Source organism: Otolemur garnettii, unplaced genomic scaffold, assembly GCF_000181295.1.
Source record: "Otolemur garnettii isolate 467f Iridium unplaced genomic scaffold, OtoGar3 scaffold00026, whole genome shotgun sequence".
Lineage (NCBI taxonomy): Eukaryota > Metazoa > Chordata > Mammalia > Primates > Galagidae > Otolemur > Otolemur garnettii.
This window is the reverse complement of record NW_003852421.1, coordinates 20,625,297-20,649,716: the sequence shown is the minus strand read 5'-3', so window position 1 is coordinate 20,649,716 and position 24,420 is coordinate 20,625,297. Positions and strand designations below refer to the sequence as shown.

The 24,420-nt window shown below is 39.0% G+C and overlaps 1 protein-coding gene across 5 annotated transcripts in view; it reads left to right on the top strand.

Moving 5' to 3' along the window:
- Positions 1-21,125, top strand: part of LOC100944927 (cytidine monophosphate-N-acetylneuraminic acid hydroxylase) — a 108,314-nt gene extending 87,189 nt beyond the window's left edge. For 4 of the 5 annotated variants that reach the window (XM_023512315.1, XM_023512314.1, XM_023512312.1 and 1 more), the window contains 6 exons: positions 6,392-6,532; positions 9,899-10,073; positions 11,945-12,061; positions 14,017-14,132; positions 16,528-16,624; positions 21,076-21,125. In XM_023512315.1, coding sequence (XP_023368083.1) covers positions 6,392-6,532; positions 9,899-10,073; positions 11,945-12,061; positions 14,017-14,132; positions 16,528-16,603 — 625 coding nt within the window. In that variant the 3' untranslated portion in view covers positions 16,604-16,624; positions 21,076-21,125. The remainder of the gene's footprint in view (positions 1-6,391; positions 6,533-9,898; positions 10,074-11,944; positions 12,062-14,016; positions 14,133-16,527; positions 16,625-21,075) is intronic. The other variant, XM_023512313.1, reaches the window with a different exon arrangement.
- Positions 21,126-24,420: the final 3,295 nt, after the last annotated feature.

The following is a 24,420-nucleotide window of genomic DNA, read 5'->3' as shown; positions in this document are numbered from 1 at the left end:
GATAGCCATCTTTATTTTTGTTTGTTTTTCTTCACTTAGCATTTTCCCTGTGTGCAGACCTCTATGTCCAGATTTTCTGTTTTTATAAAGACATCAGTCGTATTGGATTAGGGTCCACCTACATGAGCTCATTGTAAATTGATTATGTCTTTAAAGACCCTATCTCCAAATAAGATCATATTCTGAGGTACTAGGGGTTAGGACTCCAATGCATCATTTTTGAAGGGAAAACAGTTCAACTCAAAACAAGGAATTATGTTAAAATTGAAACTTTTTATAGCACAAATTAATGATTTTGTACATTCTTCTAAAATAGGCCAATATGCAGGTTTTATTTAAAACCACCAGCATGAAAATTCTCTGCAAAATTGCAAGAGTACTTTGAAGAGTGTTTCATTAGTGTTGATAAGCTATAGCTGCATTTTGGTTTATGTAATACCCCTTTGAATTCAATGTTAATACATAGTATTAATGAGTTGACACAAGAGTTAGTAAAATTTACTGAACTTGAATAGACATAATTTTGAAACTGACAAGCTTTTGCTTCAAAGTCAAGTCAATCCTTTTAAAAAATGAACCAATTGTGTCAGTGTGGATTTGAATATTTCATGAAAATAAGTTTTTGGTACTTGATTCTTTTGTTGAAAAACTCTTAAGTATGTATGAAACAACTAGAGCATGTGAATCTACTTTTTGAATTTAAATTTTATGAAATCTAAATACTGATCAAATATATCTGATAAAATTTTAGTATATGAAGTGAGAGGTACTCTATATTTAAAAGATACTTTGGATTCCAGAGACTTTATATACAAAAAAGAGTGCACAATATCTCCTAATCATTTTAAGAATTCATCATTTATTAAAATAATATTTTGGTTGAATTGAACTCAGTAAAATCTATTCATTTTCCCTCATACTTCATACTTTGTAAATGTTGCTACTATAAAAATTAAAATTACATATGTGGCTTGCATTGTCTTTCTTCCTTTTTTTTTTTTTTTTTTGGAGACAGAGTCTCACATTGTCACCCTGGGATAAAGTGCCATGGTAACGTATCTCACAGCCACTTCAAACTCCAGCTCAAGAGCTCCTCTTGGCTTCTGCCTCCCAAGGAGCTGGGACTACAGGCACTTTTCATTACACCTGGCACTGGGACTACAGGTATTTGCCATTACACCTGGTAGCTGGGACTACAGGCACTTGTCATTACACCTAATTTTTCTATTTTTTTTTTTTTTAGTAAAGATGAGGTCTCACTCTTGCTCAGGCTGGTCTTGAATTTCTGAGCTCAAGCAGTCCACCCAACTCAGCCTTCCAGAGTGCTAAGACTACAGGCCTGGCCCTCTATTATATTTCTTTTGCACAGAGTTCAGCTTCAGAATTTAATAATTTTAGGCATCATAGACCTATTAATAAAATAGAATCTCAGCTATATAGAACTTCTAGGAACTTGGGCATTCGGGATAGAATTGCCTTCTCAAAAGGAATATGAGAATTAATTTATCTTTTCTTCATACCATGGAATCATCATTTAAGAGTTTCAGAATCTGATATAACAGTGTTTAATATTCATATGGTCCACCAAAGAATATTATAGCACGATATAGTAGAGTCCATTGAGCTGTTTGCCCTTGCACTTAATGGCCCCAGGCAATAAAACTTGATGTCTACTTGTTTGATTTGCTAAGAGGCTGTCAGTGATCATTCTTCACTTCTATAACAGGTCTTTGCCAGCAGCCTCCATACTTCTTTTTGATTTGCTGTTTCTAGTTACCTAAGTATAGTAAAACTATGAGTTGTCCATCCATGGGACTGTAACAAAATGGTCAACATACCTTAGTGGTCAACATAAGGAACTGGGATTATACATGCATGTCCAGTGGTGCATGTCCAGTCTATGAAAATTAGATCAACTTAATGTGGTGGTCAATGTAGGGAGATGGGCAGCTAAGGAGGTTCTACTGTCATTAAAAGTCAAAGATTGATTTAATGTTGCTTTCTTGTATACATACTATGAGCAAGACCCTGAGCAGTTTTCTTTATGGAAGAAATTTGTAAGTACAAACTTAGTTCATGCATATTTGTTGTACTTAAAAAGGTCCTTTTATAATTTATAATATTTTTAATTACTTCTGCATTATATTCTCTATAACCAAGTTCCAGATCCTTGAAATGGTATTATACTCCACTACTGAACAGCTAAATCATATTTTAAGTTTAAAATGAAATTTAGATATACTTTTTCCTAAGTAAATTCCTACTTTGAAGTATAGTACTTACAAAAGAAATTTTTGTAAGTGCTGAATAAGCATAGGTATAAAGTGAAGGAAGGTGTACTTCTAAAAACATGTGTAGCTTTAAAAATAAATCAGAAACAATTTTTCGATAAGAAACTTAAACCCATTAAAAGAGGAATGAAGTTTAAGAGCTTTTGGTCACAACAGAGACCTCACCTATTATCCTCTCTATTCATGCACGTTTAACTATGAGGAACAAAAGGTAGAGTAGGAATGGTGAAGTTAGACAAGGAAGGACTTAGTGAACCAGGGAAGGGTGTTCTGTGTTGGGTGACAATGGTGCCAGGACCAGGTAGTTAGCTTTCCCAGCATTGCTGGAAGTTGATGGTCCAGAGGAACTTTTCTAAGGCTCTTTAGTTTCCTAAAGAAACTAGCAAATCTCATACTCAATCTTGATGTAGAGCTAATTGCAATCATGTAAAGTAACAAAAAAGCATTTCTGTGCTTCCCTACGCTCTAGAACTTGACCTTCTAGAAAGATGTTCCCACAATGTAGTTACATCTGCATAATGGCTTAATGTGGCCCATGGCTGATGTACTTCCTTCTTTTTAACCTTCTTGTTGACATTATTTAGCTGTCTCATATCTTCCAAATTTTTTCAGAAAGATTAGCCTTGAGTTAAAAAATAATTTCTTTTCATCACTGATGTTCATTACTTGCTCATTTGTCATTTACTGAGCAGCACTGTGCTAGGCACTGGAGAATAGAGATTAAATGATTGTCTGTCCTCAGAGTTATGGTCTATTGGAAAAGACCATACAATTACAGCACAGAGTGAAGTGTTATGGTAGGCAAATAGATTGGGAGAGAGAAAAGGATTGCTGCATGAGACTGTGAAAGCAGTGTTTTAAAGATTGAGTAGACACTGACCAGCAAAGACAAAAGGCTGTGGCACTGAGAGAGTGCAGGTCACTACGGGAGATGAGAGGGTGAACGAGGAAAGGCGAGAGAGGCAGACAGCATATGCGAGACACTATGTAGTTTGGGTTTCTCCTGAAAGGATGGAAGCCCAAGAAGAGAGTCTAGCTAGGAATAGAAATGTAATCAGATGTGCACGGAAGAGGTCAGGTACATGTATGTCTGTGTGGTGAGAAAGGGAACAGGAATGCTGATCCTGGAGGCCAATTTGAAAGGCATGATGAGTGGCAGTGGGGAGGGAGGAGAGAATTCATATTCAAGAAATATTAAGAAGACTGAATTGCAGGGACTTGGAGAAGAATTGTGGGGTGTGTGCTTGACCACTTAATGTGATGCTGTCACTTAGGGTAATTAAAAACCACACTTTTGGCTTGGTGCCTACAGTTTAGTTGTTAGGGCACCAGCCACATACACTGGAGCTGGCAGGTTCAAACCCAGCCCAGGCCTGCCAGACAATGACAACTGCAACAAAAAAATAGCCAGGCAGAGGCAGAGGGAGGAGAATCACTTAAGTCCAAGAGTTGGAGGTTGCTGTGAGTTGTGATGTCAGGGCACTTTAATCGAGGATGACATAGTGAGACTCTGTCTCAAAAAAATAAATAAACAAATAAAAAAATAAATAAAAGCCACACTTTCATATGTAAGTAGTTGGCAAATGTTGCCCTTAGGGAACACAGTGCTCCTTTGAGGATGGCATTCAGATATTATTTTTCTATTCATTCTATTTTATTATTAGTTTGGTTTATTTTATTTTATTTTTTTAGAAACAGGGTCTTGCTCTGTCACCCATCCTGGAATATAATAGCACAATCATAGCTCACTGAAGCCTTGAACTCATGGGCTCAAACAAGCCTCCTGCCTCCAGCAATTCTCCCCAGGTAGCTAGGACTATATGTTGCTAATTTCTTTAAAACTTTTTTAGGAAGCAAGTTCTCACTACATTGCCCAGGCTGGTCTTGAATTCCTGGCCTCAACTGGTCCTCCTGCCTTGACCTCCCAAAGTTTTGAGATTATAGGTGTGAGTTACTGTGCTTAGGTAGCGATTCTCTTCTTATTTTGGAGAGAAAGACAATGAAGCATCAAGAAGTTACGAAACTTTGCAACTAACACACATTATGTTTAAGGAAGAGTAATCAGTAGCAACAATGGCTTTGAGAGGTGGAAATTAGAGTTGGCCAGTTAGTAACTGAACCATTCTGAGAGTAAGGTGGTAAGAAGATAAGACAAAATGGTGGCACTGCTTTAAATGAAGGACTACAACAGTGGGAAAATATTAACGTGTGCAGGAAGGGAAAAGTGCTGACATCACTGGGTGCAGTCCTTGTGTCTCCAAATTAATTATGATACCATGAAAATGTAAATTCCTTAGTGATACAGAAATACAAATGCCTTAAAGAAGATAGGCACATGGCCTACAGATATAGGAAAAAATGCTCTCCATCCTTAATCATCAGAGACATGCAAATCAAAACTACTTTGAGGTACCACCTAACCCCAGTAAGATTAGCCCATATCACAAAATTCCCAAACCAGAGATGTTGGCGTGGATGTGGAGAAAAGAGAACACTTCTACACTGCTGGTGGGAATGCAAATTAATTTGTTCCTTTTGGAAAGACATCTAGAGAACACTGAGAGAACTAAAAATAGACCTGCCATTTGATCCTGCAATTCCTTTATTAGGTATATATCCATAAGACTAAAAATCAAATTACAACAAAGATATTTGTATCAGAATGTTTATTGCAGCCCAATTCATAATTTCTAGGTCATGGAAGAAGCCCAGATGCCCATTGACCCACAAATGGATCAATAAACTGTGGTATATGTACATGGAATACTATGCAGCCCTAAAGAAAGATGGAGACTTAACCTCCTTCATGTTTATGTGGATGGAATTAGAAAATGTTCTTCTTAGCAAAGTATCTCAAGAATGGAAGAAAAAGTATCCAATATACACAGCCCTATTTTGAAACTAATTCATAGCTTTTATAGGAATGTCATAACCTAATTATAACCTTAGAATATGGGAAGGGGGTGGGAGAGGGGAGGTGATTGGTGGGGTTACCTCTGTGGTTTATCTTACAAGGGTGCAAGTGAATGTTTCTAAAAACGGAGTATGAATGTCTTAACTTTATGACTAAGAGAAGACGTGAAGGTTATGTTAATCAGTTTGATGAGAGTATTTCAAAATGTATATGAAAACAGCGCACTGTACCCCATGATTGCATTAATGTACACAGTTATGCTATAAGAAATTGAAAAAAAAGAAAGACAAATGCTTAAGTACATTGTTGTCTATCTGACTAAAAATGTCTATCAAGTCTGGGCAACTAAGGTGTAGCTCAAGACAGTAAATCTAGATACCCGGTGTCTGGTGAATCGCAATGACAAATCCAATTCTGTGGATTCCCCTTTTCTGCTCTAGCACCACCTACTGATTACCTTCCTGTATGATGAAGAAATTGAGGAGTTACAGCTTTTTGAGAAAGATTGTGACTTGGAATTACTTTTGGGAGACAGATAGCTCTGATCAATAGCACAGTTAGAAATTAGATCTCAGGATGGGCTACAACTGAGGATATTTATGCAACAGGTTGATTTTTTAGTGGTTTTGAATACAGGGACTTTTCAGATTTTACTCCCAAGGTTGGGGAGTACCCACTCCTTATGGCCTCCTGTAAAGGCTGAGCTGCCCTGGCTGTGCAGCCTGTGCTGGCCAGAGGGATAGACAGCTGGGGCTGGGCTTCCTGCCAGTGGCATGGCCTTGGGCAAGTCATTTGGCCTCTCTAAGACTTCCTTTCCTTTTCTATAAAATGAGCACAAGTATTGCTATTTCATGGGGCATTGTGAGATAAAATCACTGAGTTCGCATTAAGCACTTACAATACCTCCTAAGTAATACATAATAAGTCACTATGTTAATGTTGGATACAAAAGTGTGAAAAATGGTTCATTACTTAAAAACAAAGTATAAATACAGTCTGTTTTGGCTAACAATTCTTCTCTAATTAGGGACATTTGTCCAACCGTAGCCTTTATTTTTCCATGGAGTAAGTGGAGGGGGATTGGGATGTGGGAATATAAAGAAAACAAAACAAATTTGCCATTGTGCTAATCACACCATGCACCTGGGAATCAACTTTCATACATGGGGATGTTCTTATCGCTCAGGTATATTAAGGAAACAAACACCAAAAATGACCCACATGAGCTCAACAATCTTATCAAGAAGAAATCAGATGTGGTAACGTGGACCCCACGACCTGGAGCTGTCCTTGATCTGGGTAGGATGCTAAAGGACCCAACAGACAGGTTTGGCTTAAATATTTGTAGTGGTTTAAAATGCTTTATGAATTTTTCAATATTATGAGAAAATAAAGGGTTCACCTCTGGTCTCTTGACACAGATCCCTGTTTTGCTTTTTATGCAGTAAGATCCATATACCACTTTTTAAAAATAGACATATTACTATTTAATTAAAACAAAGTATCCAGTAATTATCTCTAAATCTATGAGAAAAGAAAACGGAGTTGTTTTCTAAGTTTCTTATCCTACATAATAGTTACTTACATGTTTTCCTCATCTCAAAACCTTTCCAGAGAGTGAGGAGTGAGGAAGGAAAATATTAAAGACTATTGATACAGCTCAAAAATAGTTTTAAGTACAAAGCAATGAACAAGAAAGTGAGTTTTCACATCAGTGCAAACACTACCCTAGTGCCTATTCCACAGACAGTCCATTTGAACAAGTAACAATACACACTGAAAGAACAATTCAAGGAAACGTAACATTAATATCACACTTATATTTTTTGAATACTTGTCTTGAGCCAAGTGAAACCACAATGGGCTATTTAGAAAGTGACTAAACATTTTGGAGAGTGGTTTTGGAGCATGGTATACATACTTACCGAAAGCACGCCCTCTCCCTGCCTTACAGGCCGCTTCATCTTTTGCTGACTTCCATGTCAAAGGAATTATCATATCTGGTCAATTCTCCTTCATTAATCTTTTACAAAGCTGTTGCTCATCTCTACCCTCTTCTGTCCTGGCCTTAATTCTGCCTCTGCCTCTTCCAGTATCTCACCCGAATTCTTCTTTTTTTTTTCTTTTTTTTTTGAGACAGAGTCTCACTTGTTGCTATGGCGTCACAGCTCACAGCAACCTCCAACTCTTGTGCTTAAGCAATTCTCTTGCCTCAGCATCCCAAGTAGCTGGGACTACAGGCGCCTGCCACAACGCCCGGCTATTTTTTATTGCAGTTGTCATTATTGTTTAGCTGGCCCAGGCCAGATTTGAACCTGCCAGCCTTGGTGTACATGGCTGGTGCAGTAACCACTGTGCTATGGGTGCTGAGTCTCTCACCCCACTTCTTGCAGTGGCTGCTGAATCGTGTTTGTGCCGCCTCCTCCGTTCCCCCAGGATTTTCAATTTGCTGGTCACAACCTATTAGCAGGTCATAAAATCAGTGTCATTGCTCACAACCAGCCTTTAAAATAAATTACATAGAATAGAATGGAACGGAATAGATTAGAAAATACCTGAGTGCACTGCATATGACAAGGGCATTACGTCAGGAAAATTTTGTTTCACCGGTGCCCTTGGTATGCAGACCTCCAGGGTCCGGATATAAAATGTAGTTTTTTGGAGGAATCATAGGCAAAAATGTTTGAAAATCCCCTACTCTACCTTGCTGAAAAAGAAATCTTCCTAAAATGTAAAACTCGTCCTATTCCTTCCTTAAAATTCTTTAGGATATCCTCAGTGCCTCCAAGATAAAAGTCTTTTTTATTTTCCTGGTTAAGAATGAAAAAGGATTTTAATTATCTTGGATCCAGAGTATCCAAGAACCTTTGTCATTTGCCTAACTCTCCAAAATCATCTTTTCCCGCCCCTCGAGATGTATCTTACAGCATTAATTTTTTAATGAAGACCAGAATGACTAGTGGGGCTTACATAAATGCAGATCCTTGGGTTCCCCCACAGAGATGCCGATTCGGTAGATTTGAAACAGAGCCCAGGAACCTGCATTTGTATCCTTTTGCCATGCATTCTGGACAACAAGAGAGTCAGTATTGTTGGATCTCAGAGCAAACATGGAGCATAGGGGACACACAGATACTAAGTGCTTAACTGCCTTGTGAAGGGAGGAGAGGACAGGAGAGCCCAGGAAATGCAGTCAGGGAAAACGCCATCTGGATCATTGGCACTTAGAAGTGAGGAGGAGGCTGCAAGTAGAATAGAGAGAAAAAAGATTCCAGTCAGAGGCAGGGGCACATGCTAGAGAGGGCGGGTGCAGATGGTATCATGGGTTTGGTGAGTGCAAATGCTTCCCATAAGGGAATGAATGTCTGCCATTCATTCAGAAACCGTTTGTGGAGGTGCTGCTACTCTATGCCTGGTATCATACTAGTGAAGGGGGTATGGGCCTTGTCTTGTCTTCATGAAGACACCTGTCTTCCTGAGTATGATCTCTATAGGCAGAGGAAAAGGATGAACAGGAATGCTGGTGAGGGCCTGGGTTCCAAAGGCCTCATCAGCAGTGCAGGGAATTTGTTTTGAGAGGAAGGGAGCTACAGAAAGATGCAAGGCAAAGAAAGGAACCTTGTTGTGTTCTAGAAAAACCATTTCAGCTTTATAGAAGAGAATGGACTGTGGCAGCGACTGTAGGTAGAACTACTGCAGTTAGGGATGCCAGAGGGGAGGCTATGGATTTATATGTGGAGAGATTAGTGAGGCTCTAAACTCAGACAGGGGCAAGGAATTAGAGAAGATTTGACATCTATTTAAAGTGAGAAACTTGACTTATGTTTAGAAATGAGAATCTCTGGGATTTGGTAAATAATTGATTACAGAAACCAGTGCTTCTGTTACTTTGGGAATACAATGGGCCCAAAGTGTAGTTTTGTGAAGAGGGACAGCTGCCCCGACCTGCTAAATCCTTACTAGGTGGATGCCTAGTTCCTTCCTTATATTTCTCTTACCCAGATCATCACATCCTGTTCCGTTCACAGAGCTCAAGAGTCTATGTTCCATGCAAGGATCTGTCTTCACAGGGATGGACAGAACTTTTAAGATTATCAGAGAACTTCATTATCCACATTGCTGACTGGGTTTAAAATTCAAATTGCCCATCTGTTTGTTGGCTGTACTTTGAGTAGTGCAGTAAGAGTAACACGCCTATATTAGAGGCATATATTGGCCTCACTAATCTCTTCATATATATAAAAAAAATCTGAGAATATCACAAAGATAGACTAAAGTCATCATATGTCTAACAACTATTTATTGAGCACTTGCTATGCATTTAAGTCAAGGTTACTGCCTTCATCAAACTTGTATTCTGCCTGGCATGAAGAGAAAAGACTGTGCAGGCATCCACAAAGTCGATAAGACCAGATTAGATTCAACAGTTTCATAATTTAGTTACTTGAACCAAAAGTATCTAAATAAGTGGTTTCCATACTTTTCCTCAGACATGGATTTTTTTCTTCAAATAAAATCTGACTTAGAAATCCATCGTGCTAAATTATTAACAGGGCCTGGTCTGGTTGAGGTTATGGTGGGGGAGTGGCTGGGAATCATTTGAGCAGTCTCAAAGCCACTGATCTGGTTGATTTTTTCCATTAAGTGCTAACTTTTGCCTGGATCATTTGCTGCTTTCTCTTGTGTCTTTAAGCAAGGGCATCATAGAACCTCCAGTGGGGACTAAAATTTACAAGGATTCCTGGGACTTTGGACCTTATTTGAAAATCTTGAATGCTTCTATAGGAGATGAAATATTTCTTCACCCATCCTGGATAAAAGAATACTTCACTTGGGCTGGATTTAAGGATTATAACCTTGTGGTCAGGGTATGCTATTAAGTATTATTTGCTCTTGCTTTCTTTTTTTTTTCTTATGTGTTTGCTTTCTTATATTACAGAAATATCTGAAAACCCCTTCATTTTCCAAATTTTTTTCTCAATAAGCGTTTGTTAAGCCCCACCAACTGCCTAACAGTGAAGAGATTTGACAATTTGATCAACAGTCCCTTGTTGAATATTTTTCTTGTACATGTATTATGGAAATATATGAAACCCCCTTCATTTTCCATTGTTTTCTCAATAAGCCTTTGTTAAGCCCTACCAACAGAGAAGAGATTTGAGAATTTGATCAACAGTTAGTTCATTGTTGAATATTTTTCTTGTATATGTATTATGGAAATATATGAAACCCCCTTCATTTTCCATTTTTTTCCTTCAGTAAGCCTTTGTTAAGCCCTACCAACTGCCTAACAGAAAAGAGATTTGAGAATTTGATCAATAGTCCCATGTTGAATATTTTTCTTGTACACGTATATGGAAATATATGAAACCCCCTTCATTTTCCATTGTTTTCTCAATAAGCCTTTGTTAAGCCCTAGCAACTACCTAACAGAGAAGAGATTTGAGAATTTGATCAACAGTTCCTTGTTGAGTATTTAGGGAATTATTCTGAAGTCCAGTTTATTATTATTATTCTTTTTGGAGTATCTTTTATCTTTGTTGTTTGTTTTGTGCTTGTGGGTATTCTGTTTTTCTTTTGGCATAGTAGGAACACTTCTTTAAACTGTTTCTGAGGACCAAGTTGTGCCAACCAAGAGGTAGGCCTAGATCCAGAATTTAAACTAGGTCCAACCTGCACACAAGCCACAAGATCAGGTTTTAACTTGGTCCCCAAAGCTGGACATAGAGCCAAAAGCAAATTAAGTACAAATAGACAGGGTGTGCGAGACAAAGAAGAGATCTGAAATGGGCCACTCCTGGCTGATGTTAAATCCCTGAGGTTGTGCAGGGGAGCAAAGTTTAGGGCAGCATCAAGAAATGGACAGCACTCACACTTTTAGAGACAAGCACTGATTACCCTGGGCGGGGGGGACTATTCCCAGGTTTGCCTTTCAACCCCTCTACAATAACATCAGGCAACATTTACTGCTCTCAAAAACAGTCTCTGATTCCCCAAAACCTGCCCAAGGCCATTGATAGGCTATAACAAAGTTTTTGCTTGTTAATAATGAAATAAGTAGGAGAGTAGGTGTGCACGTTGATATAAAATGTCAACTCTCTTTTCTTGGGAGGAATTATTATTTCATGATTAAGTCCTTTTTATTGTAGGAGCATGAAAATATTCTTGCTTTATTGAAAGAAAAGGATAGCCGACATAAGATTTTCTTTTAAAGTTCTCACTTGGCAAAATAAAAGGTGAATGCTTATATCAGCTCTCAGATATATTTTAGGAAATGGTCTTTCAAAGCCAAAGGCCTGGAAAATGTTGGTGTAAATGATATTTTCAGTTGGACAATTATGGAAAAGGAAATCTTTCGGAAGTTTTTCGTAAACAGTTTTCAATGAAACTGTTGATATTTAGCTGCTATCTGATGGTAAGAAACATTCCACATTTGATTTATTCGCTCTCCTGCAAACCGATGGTGATACATTTGATGTCTCATTACTAATAGTACTTGAGTACTTTGAAGTTGGTGATAGGAAGGAGTTTTGCTAATGTAGAATAGGACTGGAATATTATCAATTCAGTAGAAAGGAAAGACAGAGCGAGAATGAGAGAAACAGATTCTTAATATTAACTTCCAATCCAGTGCTATCACTTATTATTTAAGAGCATTGCATCTTACACATTCTTAGAATTTTGAAAATACCTTGACCGCCTGATTGGTATTCTCTCCTTTACTATGTCATTTGCACAGATGATTGAGACAGATGATGACTTCAGCCCCTTTCCTGGAGGATATGACTATTTGGTTGACTTTCTAGATTTATCTTTTCCAAAAGAAAGACCACACCGAGAGCATCCCTATGAGGAAGTAAGCAGCAACACTGGTGGAAGTCTTCCTTGCTTCCTTCCTGCTTCCTTCCTCTTTCCTTCCTAAATATACTTGTTATTTTAGAATAACTTTAAGTTTATAGAAAAGTTCTAAGGATAGTGCAAAGTATTATCAACATCTCACTTTACCATGGTGCATTGTCACAACTAACAAGCCAATATCACAAGTCTAAATTGGTTTAGACTACAAACTAAAGTCTGTATTTGTTTTTATTTTGGCCATTTACCTATTATTTATTCATTTACTGATTTATTTTTTATCTCAAATTAATATAAGGATACCTAATGATTAGGTTACATTGTTTGTATTAGTTAGGAAAAGTCTGAGTTGTATTTGAGTGCCTCACCCAAGGGATGTGCCATACACCCTTACATGCTCACAGGTCTAATTACAGCTTAGGTCAGGGCAGTATCTGGAAATAAGCATACAGAGTAGTGCACAGAGACCTGTGAGCATTGATCTCTGCCTTCCTTTCCTTCTGTTCAGTGTCATCTCCTTCTCCAGGTGAACCCAATAGGTGGCCCTAGAAAGCGAGTTAAATGAACATAAACCAACACATATTCTACGGAGCCCCAATATCAAGCGAATCCCTCACCTGTGGCAACATGAGCTAAAGGAAAGATCTGTGGCTTTGGAGACTCTCCCCTCTCCCTCCATCCCCAAATATAATCAGTTGCCAGGATTTTTGATATTTCACACCCTGAATATTTGTCAACTCTCTTCCCAATTCTCCCTTATGCTCCTTTCTAGATTGAAGGTCAGGAAAGGCCATTCGCCCCCCCACCCCCAGGAGGAACTAGGTCTTGAGGCTGCATCCTAGCCGGGCAGACCTTCACCTGACCAAACTGTGGAATTGTGCCTCTAAATTTCTTTACAAAAGAATAGATCCTCTGATCTATGTTTAATCTTAGTTCACAACTGTCTTGTAGAAATGGTGCGGAAAAAAGAAATAAACCCCAAATGCCAATCTTCCAATCACTCTGTATTGTTTAATAGGCCTGTCATTTATGAAAGTTTGCCCCTCTGGCATTAGCATGGTATTTACCGGGGAAAGGTGCAATGCAGATACTGAAAAAGCTCCTTTAAACTTTCACTGGTAATGATGGATGGTTAAAACCATGTCCCATCTTAGAATAACTTCCCTTTATGTTTTTTATATAAATCATCTTATTTCTTTTCTCACATCAGTCCCATAATAGAGAAACTAAGGCTTAACAAACTTAAGGTCACATAATTAGCAAATGCAGGGCCGAAACTCAAGATCATCTCTGCTTGTCCCCTAATTCTGTGCTCCTTTGATTGTTCAGCAGCTTATGTCTCAGAAGTTGGGATTCATTAACCGTAAGGCCCTCAGCCATCTGAGTTAAGGTAATCCTATTCAATGACAGGCCAGGCTCACACAGACAGCCTTGAACATGCGGGCTCTGCATTTCCCCTTAACGTACACATGGAAACTTGAACACTTCACATTTGGAATGATGACAACAGCAAATATGTACTGAATGTTATATACTGAATGCCAGGCCTTGTTTAAAATGTTTTATGAACATCATGACTCACTTAACCCTCACAACAATTTTATGATAAAATGAAATTATCATCTTCATTTTATAGATGAGGAAACCAAGGCACAGAATGGTGACCAGGATCACACAGCTAGAACCTAGATTTGAACCCAGTAACCTGACTCCAGACGCTATGCGCTTAGCCACTATGCACCCCGAGCTCTTGCTCCTTTTCCTGGTCTCCTTGCTTCAATTTCTGCTGTGCTAAGCCTTGTTCCATTTCTTCTCAGCCGGTAACATCTGCTCCAGTAGCATCTCTGCTTGACTCTTCATGCCCCTGCCATCATGGGCTGCTTCTCTCAGAAACAGGAGAGCTGGACACTCTGTGCTGCTGGGGTCACTCTGATAGTTGTGGCATGTCTGTTTCAGATTCGGAGCCGGGTTGATGTCATCAGACACGTGGTGAAGAATGGTCTACTCTGGGATGACTTGTATATAGGATTCCAAACACGGCTCCAGCGGGATCCTGACATATACCATCATCTGTAAGTCTGAAAACACCTGTCACCCCCAGGCCAGTGTAGTGGATGCCATGGTTATGGATAAGCAGAGTCACGGCTGCCTATGCCTCCCAATTCTGACGGATTTTCCAGATTCCCCCATTATAGCTTCATTCCTTTGTTTCTTAAAAAACAAATCTGATTAGGCCAGGTGTAGTGGCTCACACCTGTAATCCTAGCTCAGTGTACATTCTCGTAGGCCTATTTCTCTAAAAATTTTGCTTTCTTTTTTTTTTTTGAGACAGAGCCTCAAGCTGTCCCCCTGGGTAGAGTGCTGTGGCATAGCTCACAGCAACTTCCAACTCCTGGGCTTAAGTGAGTCTCCTGCCTCCGCCTCCCAAGTTGCTGGGACCATAGGTGCCCGCCACAACACTTGGCTATCTTTTTTTTTTTGGTTGCAGCCATCATTGTTGTTTGGTGGGCCCCGGGCGGGATTCGAATCCGCCACCTTAGGTGTATGTGGCTGGCGCCTTAGCCACTTGAGCCACAGGCGCCAAGCCTAAAATATTTGCTTTCAATAAAATGTCCCATATAGTTGGTGGGGAGGGAGTGCTATTGTTGCTGTTATGTTATTTAACATAATCCTAGTGTGTATGTTCTGCAGCTTGCATTCTTTACTCATCAACGTATCTTAGGTATTTCTCTGTAGTAGAGCATGTCCCACAACCTCAAACCTTTTAATAGCTGTAAATCATTTCAAGTTTTGCTCGTTTTCAATAGAGCGTACATCTGACTTTTTGTTCTGGAAAAAAAAAAAAAGAAACATGGCAACTTGGGAGGAATTCTGGAGAAAATTTATCTTTTTTTTTCTTTTTTCCAGTTTTTGGCCGGGGCTGGGCTTGAACCCACCACCTTCGGCATATGGGGCCGGCGCCCTACTCCTTTGAGCCACAGGTGCCGCCCTGAAAATTTATCTTTTGTTTCCTTTTTTTCTGAGGCAGAGTCTCACTCTGTCACCCGGGGTAGAGTGCTGTGGCATCATAGCTCACAGCAACCTCAAACTCTTGGGCTCAGGCAATCCCCTTATCTCAGCCTCCCAAGCAGCTGGGGCTATAGGTGCCTGTCACAATGCCCTGTTTTTCTTTTTTTAGTAGAGTCGGGGTCTCACTGGTCTTGAACCCCTGAGCTCAAGGGATCTACTGCCTTGGCCTCCCAGAGTGCTGGAATTTTTTTCTTAAGAAAATAATTTTATCTTGGAAACTCTTTTTTTTTTTGCAGGGACTGGGTTTGAACCCACCACCTGTGGCATATAGGGCTGGTGCCCTACTCCTTTGAGCCATACATGCCACCCAATCTTGGAAACTCTCCCCCCCCCCCCAGTTTTTGGCTGGAGGGCTGGGTTTGAACCTGCCACCTCCAGCATATGGGGCCAGCGCCCTACTCCTTTGAGCCACAGGTGCTGCCCAGAAACTTTTAAGATATTAATCCTAAACTCTGTCTTTTTACATTGTGTTTTGACAGAAAAGGTCTTTAAAGGATGTCAATAAGGAATCTTGGGAAGCAGTCACAGCCCACTTTTATCTTCATTGTTCTTGAAATGGGATTAGTGAGCTTACTAAAAATTTTCCGTTTATAAAAATAAGACCTAGCCACTGTAGAAAATTTGAAAAAATATTTTGAAATACCAAAAAAAGAAAAAAAATTAAAACCACAAATAATCCCACCACCCAGAAAGAATAATTTACATTTTGGTGTCTATTTAATTTTTCTTTTTCTGCTTACAAGCACATACACATGCACTTTGTATACAAATAGGATAGTACCGTATGTGTTTATCATAGTAACTTTCCACATTAGTCTATTTTCCTACATCATTTTTAATGCCTGCCTGCTTAATGCTATATATATATATATATTTATGGCCACCCAATCTTTGACCTTCAAGTTGTTTCTGACTTTTTACCATTTAAAATGATGACAAGGCAAATAATCATGTAGGTGTGTCTTATACAAATGCATAGTGATTTCCTTCAGATAATTTCCTAGGGATGGAGCTGCTGGATCCATTGCCTAAGTGTTCAGGCTTTGGTGCACTCTACCCAGCTGTTCTTCAGGAAGCCAGTTCACCTTCCCATCAGTAATATATTAGAGGATACATTTACCTGCTCCCTACTAATACTATGTCTTAATGCTTTTGTGTACAACATATAAATTTAGACTTTACACATGGAAATTCCTTAAAGCAAGAGACATCTTAGTACAATAAAAATAAGACACAGTCATCAGTATTTATATATATTCAACACCCTGAACATTGAGTTACATGAACAGCTGAAACAGTACAGAAATACTGTCTCTTGAGGATAGTTGAGTACCAGGCTCAAAATAGATATTGGCAAAATAACAGGCATGGAATTTCCCTGCTTTATCTCTCATACAGGTTTTGGAATCATTTTCAAATAAAACTCCCCCTAACACCACCCAACTGGAGATCATTTCTGATACACAGTAAATAGAATGGACATGAGAATTCCCAGGTAAGATGTCCCATGGGCCTGGGAGACACCTCACTTTATACCCTTTGACATTCTCTTTGGCACTTAAGCAGGCACTGTGTCTTTAAAAAAACAACTTTCGGGGGTTTGAGAAGAGCTAATATTACAAGAAGAACATTCAAATTTAAAATATAAGAAAATAGGGCTGAGCGTGGTGGCTCCTGCCTATAATCCTAGCACTCTGGGAGGCTGAGGCAGGAGGATTTCTTGAGCTCAGGAGTTCAAGACCAGCCTGAGCAAGAGTGAGATCCCATCTCTAATAAAAATAAAAAAACTAGCCAGGCATTGTGGTGGGCGCCTGTAGTCTCAGCTCCTTGGGAGGCTGAGGCAAGAGGATCTCTTAAGCCCAAAAGTTTGAGGTTGGCTTTGAGCTATGATGCCACAGCACTCTACGGTGGGCAACAAAGTGAGCCCCTACCTCAAAAAAGAAAAAAAAAGTAAATAAAACAAATAGTACATGTACTAGTCCAAAGTCTATAAAATCTTTGGTCCGGTTGAGGTAAACATACAGCCAATTCATTAACAAAACAAAACCTGTCCCAAGATATCAGTGAGTGATCAAAATTTAATCCCAAAACACACAAGAAAAAGCAGCATCAAAAAAACAGAAGAGAAAAACTAAAACCAGAGAGTAAGATAGAAAACATCACCTCTCCATTTCCAATAGACCTCTCTCTTTTTTTGGACTGATGAAGATTAGCTTGTCTGGCACAAATCAGATTTGACATTCCTACCTATAGCCTGAGCTGTAATTGTATTTCACAAATTACAAAACCTGTTTCCTCATGTTTGTTATCAAGTAGGCCATATAATATTACTACTACCAAGGTAATAAACTCCTTAACTCACAAATTTATTTACATATCCATTTATTTATTTCACAAACAGCTATCTCACCTCATTATATGATAGTAGCCCATTAATTGTCATCCCTAGTAGACACTGAACTTCTTACAAGAAAAGAACATTTAATGAGAATACATTTAATGTTTTGAGGTAAACAAGAAATGCATTGTAGAGGGGTAGTATTTTGTGAGGAAGGGTATAGGGAGTTGAGGCAGTAAGGGTCTTAAAGATTGAGTAAAGTTTTAAATAAGCTAAAATAGAGGGAAGGGGTGATAGGAAGAATATTCCAGGCAGAAAGAGTAGGTAAAATTAAAAGGTAAGAAAATGTAAAGTGAATTCAAGCAATGGCAAGTCTTCCTGGTAAGCCAGAAGAGTAAGAGAAAATAAGAAAGGGGCATGGCAGGAAATGAGAGCCTCAGAATCGAGAGAGCCCACTGCAGATGCCCGACAGGTTCAGTAGATGGGAAAAAGCAGCAGGCATGAAAGGTGGGGAGGCAGCAGATAGAACACCAAGTGCAAGGTCTCAGAGATGGAGCAGATCTGAAAGAAGATGGGTTACATATAGGTGCTTTTGTATAAGTGGGTGAATGAAATGGAGCAGAGATGAAGGTATTAGGAATCAAGGGGTCAAGGGCAGCACCTGTGGCGCAAGGAGTAGGACACTGGCCCCATATACCAGAGGTGGCGGGTTCAAACCTGGCCCCAACCAAAAACTGCAAAAAAAGAGGAATCAAGAGGTCAATATGTGCATTTGGAACTTGGCTTATTAAGGAGACAATACAGTATGGTGGCCAATGTCTTAAATTTGAAATCTGACTTCTGTTCAATTTCTGGTGATGTCACCTACTGTATGGCCTTGGGAAAACTATTGGACCTCCTTGTGTCCCAGATCTTCATCTGTAAAATGAATATAATAATAGCACTTACCTCCCAGGGATGTGTGAGGGGTATAAGGCATGTATGAAAGAGTGACTGGCACATGGTAGGTGAACAGTAACATCAACATAAATGGGAGAGATGTGACCCGTAGACAGCCACTTGGCAAATCTGTAAGAGCTTAGGTATAGAATCAGTGCACATTCCAGTTTTAGATTCTCTCTTACCTCAAAGCATCATAGACTATATAGCTTGAAATAAAGAATAAGAACAAAAGTGCTCGCTTTGGCAGCACATATTGTAAGAATAAGAACAAAAAATCATCCCAATGCAATAAGAAGATGAAAAAGTATTAAAATAAGATTCATACTTCTTTTTTTTTTTGAGACAGAGCCTCAAGCTGTCCCCCGGGTAGAGTGCCATGGCATCATAGCTCACAGCAACCGCAATCTCCTGGACTCAAGCGAGTCTCTTGCCTCAGCCTCCCACGTAGCTGGGACCACAGGCGCCCGCCACAATGCCTGGCTATTTATGGTTGCAGCCGTCATTGTTGTTTTGGCGGGTCTGGGATGGATTTGAACCTGCCCCTTAGGTGTATGTGGCTGGTGCCTTAGCCAGTTGAGCCACAGGCACCAAGCCAAGATTCATACTGTCATTAGTAACATCTTTAATTCACAGGAATGTGAAGCAATATGAATTCAAAGAAATGTGAGTTCAAGAATTGACCAGTTAGTTAAAAACAAAACTTAAAGAAAACAAATCTAGTTGTTTTTTTCCTTGAGACAGAGTCCTACTCCATCACCCTGGGTAGAGTGCCATGGCATTATAGTTCACAGCAACCTCAAACTCTTGGGCATAAGAGATCCTCTTGCCTCAGCCTCCTGAGTAGCTTATACTACAGTTACCCACCACAATGCCTGGCTAGTTTTTTCTTTTTATGTTTGTTGTTGTTGTTGTTGTTGTTGTTTTAAGTAGACAGCAACTACTTGTTCTTGTAGTTGGGTCTACTGCAAGGGTCTTGTTCTTGTTAGGGCTGGTCCTGAACTCCTGAGCTCAGGTGATCCACCCGCCATGGGCTCCCATAGTGCTAGGATTACAGGCATGAGTCAGTGCACCAGCCTATTATACATCTTGAACACAAGAAATTTATACCAACAGACTATACTTTATGATATCAGCCATTGACAACTCCATGTTGCTTTTATGAGATATTGATATGTCTGTGTAATCACTACAGAACCAGATCCAAAAACATTTTACTGATTTTATCCACAATTCTCTGTTAAAAGAGCCAATAAACCCACTAGAAACAGATTCTCTGAGGAAAACCAAACATAACAAGAGAAGATATGAATCCAACCACAGCAGAAAGAGGAAGAGGAAAAACTTCCAAGATTACAATGAAAAACAAGGGAAGGAGTCAGGGAGCAGATGCTAGATTAGATGGAGGGGGGAAGGAAGAAGAAAAATAGACTGGTGAGGAACTAGCATAGAAAGTTAAGATGGAATTTTAAAAGAAGAATGTAAAAACAGACATTCTGTTCTGTAGTAGATTGATTCTCCAAATAGGGCTGAGAAAGATAGTTAAGTAAGATGGGTTCAAAAATTATTTTTAGTTTTCCAAAAAGCTCTGTTGATACCATACATTTATCAAAACAAAGAATTTAGAGTCTGCCTTCCAGGGTTAAAAATCAATGGGACTGGAATATTTTGATTCAATTTGATTCTTTGCTATCACATTTTGCAATGTTAGCTTATAAATGCTAAAAATTATGTAGAGCTTTGATTAATGAAAAATATGAACACTAATCAAATGTCTTGTAGACAAAAATATTTCAAAATTAATAGACAAATCAACAATAAGATTAGTTAGTATCATGAAGAAATTAGGAACCCCTCTTCTGAATATTTAAAAACATTGCTTCAGTGGGGCGGTACCTGTGGCTCAGTGAGTAGGGCACTGAGGGTAGCGGGTTCGAACCCGGTCCCGGGCCAAACTGCAACAAAAAAATAGCCAGGCATTGTGGCGAGTGCCTGTAGTCCCAGCTACTCGGGAGGCTGAGGCAAAAGAATCACCTAAGCCCAAGAGTTGGAGGTTGCTGTGAGGTGTGTGATACCATGGCACTCTATGGAGGGCAATAAAGTAAGACTCTGTCTTTACCAAAAAAAAAGAAAAATTATACTACATAAAGGAAATAAAAATCAAAGACCATATGATTGTATCAATTGATGCAGAAAAGGCTTTTGATAATATCCAGCATCCTTTCGTGATTAGAAACTTGGGAAAATAGGCTTAGATGGGACATTTTTTAAACTGATAGAGGCCATCTGCCCCAAACCCACAGCCAATATTGTATTGAATGGAAGTAAAGTTGAAAACATTTCCACTCAGATCTGGAACTAGACAAGGATGTCCATTGTCACCACTGCTATTCAGCATAGTACTGGAAATCCTAGCCTTCACAATCAGGCAAGAAAAAAAGATCAAGGGTATTCAAACAGGGACAGAAGAGGTCAAACTCCCACTTCTTAGGGATGATATGATCCTATACCTGGAAAACCCGAGGAACTCAACTACAAAGCTCTTAGAAGTGATCAAGGAATAGAGCAGTGTCTTGGATACAAAATCATTATGTATAAATCAGTAGCTTTTATATATACTAACAATAGTCAAGCCAAAAATATAATCAAAGACTCTATTCCTTTTACAGTAGTGCCAAAGAGGATGAAATACTTGGGAATTTCTCTAACAAAAGATGTGAAAGATCTGTATTACAAAGAGAACTATGAAACACTGAGAAAACAAATAACAGAAGATTTTAACAAATGGAAGAACATACCATGCTCATGGTTGAGAAGAATCAACACTGTTAAAATGTCCATTTTACCCAAGGGAATCTGCAGGTTTAATGCAATCCCCATCAAAGCACCAATGTCATACTTTAAATGAATGAGGTGATGGTTATGTTAATCAGTTTGATATACGCATTCCACATTGTATATAAAATCATAATGTTGTACCCCACAAATGTATACAGTTATGATTTAAATAAAAAATTATTTTATCATTTACTTATTTATTTTGAGACAGAGTCTCATTATGTCACCCTCAGTAGAGTGCTGTGGCATCACAGCTCTCAGCAACTTCAAACTCTTAGGCTTACGCTATTCTCTTGGCAGAATAAGAGTTGTCTTGGGCACTCATTAAATATATAAACACTAAGAAAGAAAATTGATTAGCAAAAAAAAAAAAGGTCCAAAATGTCCATGCATACTTTTTGTAATATCTGACACCACAGATTAGCAAAAAAAGTCCTCACAAAATCAACATGCACCCCATGGAGCCAAAGATTGGACACCCCTGCGTGATGTTGCAAAAGCAATTGTGTGTATAAATGCTGGCGCCTTAGTGCAGATCAAGGCAGAAGCATCAAACTTTGCTAGTACCTATTGTATTCTTCACCCCAGGCACTTACAGTTAAAAGAAATTATTTTATTTAACATCTTTGATGAAACAAGAAAACTGTTGATCTTATTAAATTTATTTCACAAATCTAGTAAAGACTTTGAGTACACGTCTCACAGGAAGTACATGGATAGTACTTCCGCTGCACACTCAAGTTGTCTCAAAGGATTTTACTTAAGTGATTGAGTCAGAGCTACATTGGCCACCTTTTTCATGAAACACAATTTTTCTAGACTGATAAACTGGTTTTTCATACTTGGATATTTGGCAGACATTGTCTTTGAAATGAAGCCTGTCATTTCAAGGCAAACAGCTGATAATACTTCTTGTGAATAATAATTTTTATTATTCAGGTAAAAATTAAAATTTTGGAAAACTTGTGTCAACCCCTGAGTATAGGGTGACCAGATATCCTGCTTTTCAACAATTTGTCCAGCATCCTGCAGCATTTTTAAAAAGTCCCAATTTTTGGAAAGAATGCACGAACAGGTGGGAGAACAAGAAGGGAATATAGGGTTTTCGGCTGCCATGTGGCTATTTCGCCAGAATATGAGTTTTATATTATTTTTGTTAATTTTATAATGTTAAACTGTAATAATAACAAATAATTGCTGAGAAGTGATTGTTGAGAACTGCTTATCAAAGTTTGCATTATTGTCAGGCCCTGCCCTGACCCGTCCCCCGCCATGTTGTCCTGCCTTACTGATGTTAAAATCTGGTCACCCTACCTGAGTAGCCCATGTGCAGCACCATGGTACGTCATGGCATGATGGGGAGGAGACGGGACTTGCCACAAAGGCATTGATGAAGGTCCTTTCATCCTATTCATCTTCCAACATGGTTTTGAAAATTGCACCAGGAAAATTATTATTCACAACTCTATTTTCACATCTAGATGAACCTCTATAAACTCTGTGGACCCTGCTGACCCACAGCAATTGAGCCCCATCCCCAAGTTCCCAGTAATTTTTGCATTACTTCACTTACTCATCATAGCTTATCATGATCTAAGAATATCTCTTTTCAACATTACTCCAAGTTAGCAACCAGTGAGTAAGTGAACTGGTTTACTGAAATGTAAGGATCAAGTCAGATTTCTAGTTTCTAGGAACGTAGGAAAAGATGATCAAACTGGTTTTCCAGATTCTCTGGTCCTTAGGCCTCTGAGAGAATCCAGCGTGGGCAATGCTGAGGCCTGGCCTAAAGTACTGGAGTATGCATAGCAGTGTCCCCTGCTGTGATGTCTTCACAGGTTAAATGCTCCATGGGTCGTCGTGGAGAACCCCAAATCTTACTTTTTCTTCTCTCCCTTTTTTTGTTTTGTATTAGATTCTAGTTTTGTCATTTTAGAAAAAATGAAATCAATTCTAGATAGAAGCTTCTACCAATGTATAGAAGCTAATGAGCAGGCTAATAACTATACATCTTTGAATTATTATTTGACATGTCATAGTTTTAAGAAGCAGTTATGATTTCAACTACAGCTGATAACTATTTCAATTTAAAATTATTTCACTGAACCTAGCTACTTACCACTATATGATCTTTGACAAGCCAATTAAAAACATTGAATGAGGAAAAGATTCCCTATTCAACAAATGGTACTGGACAAACTGGCTAGCGACCTACAGAAAACTGAAACTGGACCCACACCTGTCACCACTAACTAAGGTAGATTCTCATTGGATTAAAGACTTAAATTTAAGACATGAAACTATAAAAACATTAGAAGAAAGTGTAGGGACAACTCTTGAAGAAATAGGCCTGGGCGAAAATTTTATGAGGAGGACCCCCCCGGGCAATTGAAGCAACATCAAAAATATACTACTGGGACCTCCTCAAATTAAAAAGCTTCTGCACAGCCAAGAGCACAGTAAGAAAAGTAAGTAGACGACCCTCAGAATGGGAAGAGATATTTGCTGGTTATGTTTTCGACAAAGGTCTTATAACCAGAATCCACAGAGAACTCAAGCATAGTACCAAGAAGAGAACAAGTGATCCCATCACAGGGTGGGCAAGAGACTTAAAGATAAACTTCTCTGAAGAAGACAGACCCATGGCCTACAGACATATGAAAAAATGCTCACCATCCTTAATCATCAGAGAAATGCAAATCAAAACCACTCTGAGATATCATCTAACGCCAGTTAGATTAGCCCATATCACAAAATCCCAAAATCACAGATGCTGGCGGGGTTGTGGAGAAAAGGGAACACTACTACACTGCTGGTGGGAATGCAAACTAATTTTCCACTGCTGGTGGAAAATCATATGGAGAACACTCAGAGATCTAAATATAGATCTACCATTTGATCCTGTAATTCCTCTGTTAGGTATATATCGAGAAGACCAAAAATTATGCTATAATACAGATATCTGTACCAGAATGTTCATTGCAGCCCAATTCGCAATCACTAGGTCATGGAAGAAGCCCAAGTGCCCATTGACCCATGAATAGATCAATAAATTGTGGTATATGTACACCATGGAATACTATACAGCCACAAAGAAAGATGGAGACTTTGCCTCCTTCATGTTTACATGGATGGAGCTGGAAAATGTCCTCCTTAGCAAAGTATCTCAAGAATGG